The sequence below is a fragment of the Somniosus microcephalus genome, chromosome 13 (assembly GCF_052327205.1).
Source record: "Somniosus microcephalus isolate GS21.2 chromosome 13, FLI_Smic_1.0, whole genome shotgun sequence".
NCBI classification, from domain to species: domain Eukaryota; kingdom Metazoa; phylum Chordata; class Chondrichthyes; order Squaliformes; family Somniosidae; genus Somniosus; species Somniosus microcephalus.
The window spans coordinates 58,878,116-58,887,757 of record NC_140999.1 but is presented as its reverse complement, the minus strand read 5'-3'; the positions used below and the strand labels follow the sequence as shown (position 1 = coordinate 58,887,757).

Sequence of the window (9,642 nt, the reverse complement as noted above, 5' to 3'; positions counted from 1 at the left end):
CAATCGTCCCGTCACTCGACTTGTAGGAGGGCCTGCCCGCACGCGCAGGAACCCGGCGTATGATTGGTCGACCTCGACGTCACTCTATGGCTAATGACCGGATAATGAGATGCTAATGAGCGGAATTTTGAACGTTTTTTTGGATACCGCGGGCGCGATTTTTGTCCGGCCGATACGTAAATATGCTTACGACCGTTTTGGAAAGGTAAGCTTTCTTTCGACGTAACGCACGCGTAGGTACGCTCTATAACTTTCGAGCGCATAGCCGGACACATGCACACCGGAGGACAGACAGACAGATAGACAGACAGACATATAGACAGACAGACAGACAGACAGACAGACAGATCGATCCGTTTATATATATATAGACTAGCTGGAGTGCCTGGCGGTGCCGAGGCTTTTTCGAGGGCATGTTGTTGTTGGAAGAGAGAGAGAGAGCGACTGGGTGGAAGAGAGAGAGCGACTGGGGGAGGAGAGAGAGCGACTGGGGGAAGAGAGAGAGCGACTGGGGGGAAGAGAGAGCGAGTGGGGGGGAAGAGAGAGAGCGACGGGGGGAAGAGAGAGCGCGACGGGGGGGAAGAGAGAGCGTGACTGGGGGGAAGAGAGAGAGTGACTGGGGGAAGAGAGAGAGCGACTGGGGGGGGAAGAGAGAGAGCGACTGGGGGGGAAGAGTAGAGAGCGACTGGGGGGGAAGAGAGAGAGCGACTGGTGGAAGAGAGAGAGCGACTGGGGGAAGAGAGAGAGCAACTGGGGAAGAGAGAGAGCGACTGGGGAAGAGAGAGAGCGACTGGGGGGGGAAGAGATAGAGCGACTGGGGGGAAGAGAGAGAGCGACTGGGGGGGAAGAGAGAGAGTGACTGAGGGGGGGAAGAGAGAGAGCGAGAAAGAGGGGAGAGGGGGAGGGGGTGAGGGCGGTGAGGGGGTGAGAGGGGGAGGGGGGAGGGGGAGGGGGAGGGGGGAGATGGAGGGGGAGAGGGAGGGGGGAGGGGGGGAAAGGAGGGGGGAGGGAGGGGGGAGAGGGAGGGGGAGGAGGGGGGAGGGGGGAGAGGGAGGGAGGGGGGGAGAGGGAGGGGGAGGGAGGGGGGGTGAGGGAGGGAGGGTGGGAGAGGGAGGGAGGGGGGGGAGAGGGAGGGGGAGGGAGGGGGGGGTGAGGGAGGGGGTTGAGGGAGGGGGTGAGGGGGGAGGGGGAGGAGGGAGGGGGAGGGGGAGGGGGAAGGGGTGGAGGGGGAGAGGGGGGAGGGGGGACGGGGAGGAGGGAGGGGGGAGGGGGAGGAGGGAGGGGGAGGGGGTGGGAGGGGAGGAGGGGGAGGGAGAGGGGCCTGAGATGGCTGATTGCGGCTGGCCGGGCGCCGGTTGCCTTGGTAACCCTCCTCCCTCTCCGCCTCCCGATTCCGGGCCTGAGCGGCCGATTGCGGCTGGCGAGCCCGGCTGCCGGGGTAACCCTCTCCGCTCCCCCTCCCCTCCCGAATCCCGGTTGCCTTGGTAACCCTCCTCCCCTCTCCGCCTCCTGATCTCTGGGGGGGGGTGGGGGGTAAGGGGGGTGGGGGGGTGGGGGTTGTGGTGGGGGAAAGGGGGGTTGGGTGGAAGGGTGGAAAGGGAGGGGGGAGAGGGAGGGGAGGGGCAAAAGGGGGGGAGGGGGGGTAAAGAGATGGGGGGAAGGAAGGGGGGGAGAGGGAGGTGGGGTGAAAGGGAGCGGGGGGAGCAGGGGTGGGGAAACATGAAACTTAAAGTACTTATAAAACATTTTTGGTAAATCTTTCTATAACATACACTTTACAACCTCACCAATCTTTTTATTAAAAAAGGGGTGCTCACCTCAGTGTGTTTTATCACAAACAATGGCCGCCGCTTGCTTTTCAGTTGGAAAGATTAAGCCCCGCCCACACAGTCGATTGTCTGTCACAGACACAGATTTGGAGCACAGAAGCCCCACCCACTCTATGTTCCTGTACTAAGATGGCTGCGCATGCACTCTGTTACACACTGAATCAAAATGGCGTCGCATTGAAACTTTTCGCCCTCCTTGACAAAGATGGCTGCCGTTAACCTGGGGCTGTCAGCAGAAGAAATTTCCTCAAGCTGCAAACACAGGATCTTCAGATTATTATTCGGGGCTTGCGACCTACCCCAGTTGCTTATGAAGCCTCCCACACTACTGACCCCGGGAATGGAGCTGAGGCAGCACACCCTCTGCCCTCTGCCAGTGTTTGTCTCTGTCTAGGCCGGGAGCCTGGGTCTAGAGTTGCACTGCTGGCAGTTGGAGAAGCCTAGGCCCCGGGCCTGGAAAAATGGTGAAAGGTAGGAGAATTATAGAGGTTAGACAAAAGATTTACAAATTAATTAACTTTTTTTAAAACAATTTGTGTTATAAAGCAACTTTTTTTTTGCTGGAACTGTAGATTTGAAAATAAACACGCAGAAAGCAGGAAAAAGGAATGAAAAGTTTGGAATCAAGATGGCGGCGACGCACCTCGGTTCAGAACGATAAGGCCCGCCTACACAGGCACCGATTGGTCGACCGTCAGGTCACCGAAGTGTAGGATTGGTCAATCGTCCCGTCACTCGACTGTAGGAGGGCCTGCCCGCACGCGCCAGGAACCCGGCGTATGATTGGTCGACCTCGACGTCACTCTATGGCTAATGACCGGATAATGAGATGCTAATGAGCGGAATTTTGAACGTTTTTTTGGATACCGCGGGCGCGATTTTGTCCGGCCGATACGTAAATATGCTTACGACCGTTTTGGAAAGGTAAGCTTTCTTTCGACGTAACGCACGCGTAGGTACGCTCTATAACTTTCGAGCGCATAGCCGGACACATGCACACCGGGAGGACAGACAGACAGATAGACAGACAGACATATAGACAGACAGACAGACAGACAGACAGACAGATCGATCCGTTTATATATATATAGACTAGCTGGAGTGCCTGGCGGTGCCGAGGCTTTTTCGAGGGCATGTTGTTGTTGGAAGAGAGAGAGAGAGCGACTGGGTGGAAGAGAGAGAGCGACTGGGGGGAGGAGAGAGAGCGACTGGGGGGAAGAGAGAGAGCGACTGGGGGGAAGAGAGAGAGCGAGTGGGGGAAGAGAGAGAGCGACGGGGGGGAAGAGAGAGCGCGACTGGGGGGGAAGAGAGAGCGTGACTGGGGGGAAGAGAGAGAGTGACTGGGGGGAAGAGAGAGAGCGACTGGGGGGGGAAGAGAGAGAGCGACTGGGGGTGAAGAGAGAGAGTGACTGGGGGGGAAGAGAGAGAGCGACTGGTGGAAGAGAGAGAGCGACTGGGGGGAGAGAGAGAGCAACTGGGGGAAGAGAGAGAGCGACTGGGGGAAGAGAGAGAGCGACGGGGGGAAGAGAGAGAGCGACTGGGGGGAAGAGAGAGAGCGACTGGGGGAAGAGAGAGAGCGACGGGGCGAAGAGAGAGAACGACTGGGGGGGAGAGAGAGAGACTGGGGGGAAGAGAGAGAGCGACAGGGGGGGAAGAGAGAGAGCGACTCGGGGGGGAAGAGAGAGAGCGACTGGGGGGAAGAGAGAGAGCGACTGGGGGGAAGAGAGAGAGCGACTGGGGGGAAGAGAGAGAGCGACTGGGGGGAAGAGAGAGAGCGACTGGGGGGAAGAGAGGAGAGCGACTGGGGGGAAGAGAGAGAGCGACTGGGAGGAAGAGAGAGAGCGACTGGGGGGAAGAGAGAGAGCGACGGGGGGAAGAGAGAGAGTGACGGGGGAAGAGAGAGAGCGACTGGGGGGAAGAGAGAGCGACTGGGGGGAAGAGAGAGCGACTGGGGGAAGAGAGAGAGAGCGACTGGGGGAAGAGAGAGAGTGACTGGGGGGAAGAGAGAGAGCGACTGGGGGGAAGAGGGGGAAGAAGAGGGGGGGAAGAGGGGGGAAGGGGAGGGGAGGGGAGGGGGGAAGGGGAGGGGGGGGAAGGGGAGGGGAGGGGGAGGGGAGGGGGGAAGGGGAGGGAGGGGGAGGGGGGAGGGGGGGGAGGAGGGGAGGAGGGGGAGGGGGGAGGAGGGGGGAGGGGAGGGGAGGAGGGGAAGGGGTAGGAGGGGGGAGTGGGAGGGAGGGGAGGGGAAGGAGGGGGAGGCGGAGGGGAGGGGAAGGAGGGGGAGGGGGAGGGGGAGAGGAGGCAGGGGGAGGGGAGGGGAGGGCAGAGGGAGCAGGAGAGGGGAGGGGAGGGGAGGGGAGAGGGAGCGGGGGGGAGGGGAGGGGAGAGGGAGCGGGGGGAGGGGAGGGGGGGGAAGGGGGAGGGGAGGTGTGGGGGAAGGGGGAGGGGAGAGGGGGGGAGGCGGGGAGGGGGGAGGGTAGGGGGGTGTCCCCGAGCCCCACCCCCCCGATCTCCCGAGGCTCCCCCCCCTGATCTCCCAAGGCTCCCCCACGCCCCGATCTCCCCGAGCTCCGCCCCCCCCCGATCTCTCCCAAACCCCACCCCCCGATCTCCCGAGCCCCGCCCCCACCATTTCCCGAGCCACGCCCCCCCATTTCCCGAGCCCCCGCCCCCCCAATCTCCCGAGCCCCGCCCCCCCGATCTATCGAGCCCCGCCCCCCCCAATCTCCCGAGCCTCGCCCCCCCGATCTCCCGAGGCTCGCCCCGCCCCGAGGCTCGCCCCCCCACCCCCCCCCGATCTCCCGAGGCTCGCCCCCCCCCGCCGAGGCTCGCCCCCCCCCCCGCCCCGAGGCTCGCCCCCCCCCGATCTCCCGAGGCTCGCCCCCCCCCACCCGATCTCCCGAGGCTCGCCCACCCCCCCGATCATCCGAGGCTCGCCCCCCCCCGATCTCCTGAGGCTCGCCCCCCCCCCGAGGCTCGCCCCCCGATCTCCCGAGGCTCGCCCCCCCTACCCCCCCGATCTCCCGAGGCTCGCCCCCCCTCCCCCCCGGCCCCCCCCCCCGATCTCCCGAGGTTCGCCCCCCCCCCCCGATCTCCGGAGGCCCGATCTCTGGAGCCCCGCCCCCCGCCCGAGCCGGCTTCAAGAGCAGAGAGACCCCGCCCCCCCGCCCGAGCCCCAGTTGCCTTGGTAACCCTCCTCCCCTCTCTGCCTCCCGATCTCCGGGCTTGGCCTGAGCGGCCGATTGCGTGAACAAAGAGCCTCCTCACCTGTCACGGAGTTGAAGTCTCCGAAAGCGGCCACGGTGCCCCGGGTCTCTTCCCCCACGCAATCATGAGGCGCGGGGAAGAGAGAGAGAGACAGACTGCGGGGGGGAGAGTTAGACGCCGCCGCGCAGCTGCTCCGCTGAGCTCCGTGACGCCACCGCCGCACCAGCCTTTACTAAGATGGCGGCGGTAGCGGCGCTCGGCTGAGGCCCACCCCTCCAGCCTTCACAAAGATGGCAGCGATCGGGGGCCGCTTGTTGACAGGGGCCGGGAGGTGCCTAGCTGGGGCGTGGGTGCGGAGGAGAGGCCGAGGCTTCGAGGCCTACCTTGAAAAACGGGGAAAGGTAGGAAATTTAATGAGATTAGATAAAAGATTTAGAAAGTAATTAACTTTTTTAAAAAAGAATATGGCCTAGAAATTCAGTTGCTTGCGCCAGCCGGTAGCGCCTTAGGAGGAGGAGATGTTGGGCGCTAGGTGGCTAGCGGCCGAGCGCAGCGCGATCTGCGCCTCTCCCCAACTTCACTAGAGATTTAGCGTCGGTGCAAAGTCTTTGCGCGCGCTCAGCTGCGCGCGCAGATCCTGACGTCATTTCATCGTGCAACGCCCTTTGTGCGCCCCAAACCGGAACTTCAGTGGCGCCGCCCTTCTTTGCGCCTGGCGCCCCCAGCGACTGGTAGAGGGGAACGGTTCCCAGTCACTGCGGGGTGTGGGGGGCGCTATTTAAAGGGGACTCCTCCTGCATTATAAGTGACAGCCATTTTGTGCCAATCCTTCTGTGTGAGAGACAAAGGCAGAGAGCTTTCTGCTTTGACTCAGCGCTCACACAGGTACTTCTGGCTTCAGGCCAGAGCTTTGCACTTGGATTTCACTTTCAGTGCCATAGCCTTGAGTCGCCACATATACTGTAATGGGGGCTACAATGGGTGGAAAAGTTGGCTTTCTGCATTGCATTCAAAGGGATCAGAGACGCCGTGAGAGAGTGCCAGTCATGGCCAGACGGAGAAGGGCCAACAGGTGTCGGCACAGGAGGCCTTACCCACCCAGGGTATACCGCCAGCAGATCTCATATCTGAACATGTCTGAGGAGCAGTGTATTTGGAGGCTGCGATTCAGAAGGGAGGTGGTCACTGAGATCTGCCACCTGCTTCGCAGAGATCTGCAGCCACAGCTGAGGAGCAGGACGTCTCTGTCGGTGGCAGTGAAGGTGACGGTGGCTCTCAACTTTGATGCCACCGGCTCCTTCCAATCCGCTACTGGGGACATTGCCAACATCTCCCAGTTCGCGGTACATTGCTGCATCCGACAGGTGAACAATGCCCTTTTCAGAAGGAGTCGTCAGTACATCTCCTTCCCCATGACCCTGGACAAGCAGCAAGAGCGTACAATGGGATTTGGAAGAATAGCGGGCTTCCCCATGGTCCAGGGCGTAGAACTGATGAACCAGCATTGGTCAGGCCTTGCTTCAGGGCTGCAGTGCGCAGGGCATGGCAGCCAGACAAGTCCACCCTCCCCCTTTAAGAGCTGACCGGCGCCAGAGTGTCTGCCGTCAATCAGCAACTCGCCGCACCTGTGCTGCGCCCGCCCTCGGGGGTATCGCCCCGGACCGTCGGCTTAGCGCTTAATGATAGTCGTGCATCGCCTGTTTTAGCGCAGCAGCAACCTCTTGGGGCGATGCGACTGAACATCGGCGAAGGTGGCACGAACTTGCGCTGGGCGCAAACTTTAGCGGCCGCCCGACTGTAGCACCCCGAACGTGGCTATACTGAATTTCTAGGCCTATGTGTTTTATAAGCAATTTTTTTTTAAAGACGCAGAAAGCAGGAAAAAGAAAGGAAAAGTTTGGAATCAAGATGGCGGCGACTCACCTCGGTTCAGAACGATAAGGCCCGCCCACACACGCACCGATTGGTCGACCGTCAGGTGACCGAAGCGTAGGATTGGTCAATCGTCCCGTCACTCGACTGTAGGAGGGCCCGGCCGCACGCGCCAGGAACCCGGCATACGATTGGTCGACCTCGAGGTCACTCTATCGCTAATGAGCGGATAATGAGATGCTAATGAGCGGAATTTTGAACGTTTTTTGGATACCGCGGGCGCGATTTTCATCCGGCCGAAACGTAAATACGCTTTCGACCGTTTTGGAACGGTAAGCTTTCTTTCGACGTAACGCACGCGTAGGTACGCCCTATAACTTTCGAGCGCATAGCCGGACAGACGCACACGTGAGGACAGACAGACAGACAAATAGACAGACAGATAGGCAGACAGACAGAACGATCCGTTTATATTTATAGATGCACACAATGAACCTATCAATGGCTGAAACATTTATTTGAATTTTATAAAATTCACTGGTGGTGACGTTGACAATTAATTATGGTGAACTTGTCACAAGTTGAGTATTTTGGTATTCAATAGCCATTGTCTTGTATTCCATTCATGAGCAAAACATTGAGCATTGCACTTTGGCCATTTATTAAATGGATTACTAGGGGAGTGTTAAAAATAGTGTTTGTCATCTGAGCTTTGAGAGTGCATGACTTATTGAACAAGGTCGGGTGCAAACCAACTTCTCAGCCTTCGTGGCTGTTAAAAATTATTTTTAATTGCCTTGGAATTTAGCTATTTCTCCCACAGAACGCCACTTTCTTTTCTTGTGGAATCCCAGATTGCCATTCCACGATAACAGGTACAATATTTCTTTTTCTTTAGGAATTTTTTATGAACCTCACTGCAGTTCTGTCAAACTTGATCATGAAGTATTGGCAGTCGGGTATGGGACTGAAAATCAGAAGCCATATTGGATTGTTAAAAACAGGTACGTCACACAGCGAGAGAGGGTTAACACATTCAATGCCTGACAATTCAATCTCAGAGTTTTAAATAAAGACACAGATCTACACAATTGTAATCTTTTCATTTATATACAGCAAAAGCTAAAGGAATGGGCCTAATGAACCAATTGACCTTCTCTCATTTCAAACTTTCTTGAGTATTTGACATGAATTGTTTGGAGTCTTTACTCTCATTTTGATTTCTTCATTAAGGTGGAGGAGATGCAGAGATGTCAGTGGCTGTAATCCTGCTGCAGTTGTCCTGAGGTGGATCTTGGGTGGGAACAGAACTTTTGCTTACCCCTGCCCACACTCCTGAGCAGACCCCGTTTCCCGGAGTCAGGGCCATTAAAATATTTTGGGTCACCGGCACCATTGGCAGCATCAATCAGGTGCCAGTCTCGGGTGGGGTGGGGGGAAACCTCTGTGGGGTTTTGCCACAGTGTAACTGAGCCCACAGTCCTGACTCAAAATGTTTCCCTACTTCAATTGATTACTCCGTGAAATGGGGTATTTAGACCTTAAATCCTCATCCTCATCCTCAGACCTTTGATTAATGGTGGATGCTCGGGTTGGACAGGTGGTTCTTGCAATGAGCGTTGCTGGGGTGCTGCTAACAGGAAATACGTTGTACTAAGTCTTATTCCATTTTCCTCTGATTATAATAAGGCAGCCAGAGTGAGTTGGAAATATTAGGCACTCAGTGTCACTTCTGATGGAAAATATAGGAAGTTCTGTTGGGAGAAGGGGAGGCCATGAAACGGTTGCTGGATTCCCGGCGTAACCTGACAGGAAATTCTGTCCCCAGCAGTCTGGCTCAGTAATATCTTAACAAGCTATTCCTGTTTCTACAGCAGCTAATCGCTCCATGGTCCATTTGTCTCCCACTCTCTGTGCCTGCAAAAATAACCTCTATTTTTAGAACAATTATGCTTAAAGATGTGCTTTACCAGGACTGTAATGCAAATTGTTTTTAATTTTAGTTGGGGAAAAAGTTGGGGCAATGAAGGATATGTTCACATGGCTAAGGATATGGATAACAACTGTGGAATTGCTACAGATGCGGTTTATCCTGAAGTGTGAAGGTTCAAGTGTATCGGCTGGAACTGGATAAAACTCCAACTACAGGAATCACATTACGTCTGCCTGGAGCTGCTGATTTTATGGATCATAACGCTGTCTGTCTTCATTTATCTTTGTCTTTGTGGTTTAAGGAGGGATAGTTACAAAGTATTAAAGTAAAATATATATAAATTTCTCTGTTATTGGTATGATCAAAAACTTGTTAGTTCGCATCAATTAAATGTATTAACCGCACGTGCTTCAATCGTTACATTTGTTCATTTTATACGCATAGTAACCGTGTAACAATGTTCTACTTTAAAGATCTTTTACTATGTTAAAGGCCACTATATAAATACAAGTTGATGTTCAACAATACAATTAACATCGTTATTCGTCAATCTGTGCGTCTTGTTCATTTAACTAAAGATAAAACCTGGGGTGGGTGAAGTGGGGTCGACAATTCTGATTGGACGTAATACTGGAGGTTTCATAACATGACCTCCTGTCGCTAACTGCCCCTCCCAGTCAAACAACCTTTTTCCCGTCTCCAATATTTTTATAACTAATAAGCAAAAGAGTTCAAAGAAATTGAAAAGGCACACAAATTATTTTTTTTTTTAAATCGCCCCTATGATTTTTCTCCCGGGTTGCT

General features: G+C 56.1%; 1 protein-coding gene across 1 annotated transcript in view; it reads left to right on the top strand.

Moving 5' to 3' along the window:
- The window catches only part of LOC147108350 (cathepsin L2-like), a 52,065-nt gene extending 42,703 nt beyond the window's left edge, over window positions 1–9,362 (top strand). Inside the window, exons 6-7 of the mRNA XM_086004945.1 lie at window positions 7,804–7,909; window positions 8,909–9,362. Coding sequence (XP_085861071.1) covers window positions 7,804–7,909; window positions 8,909–9,008 — 206 coding nt within the window. The 3' untranslated portion in view covers window positions 9,009–9,362. The remainder of the gene's footprint in view (window positions 1–7,803; window positions 7,910–8,908) is intronic.
- Window positions 9,363–9,642: the final 280 nt, after the last annotated feature.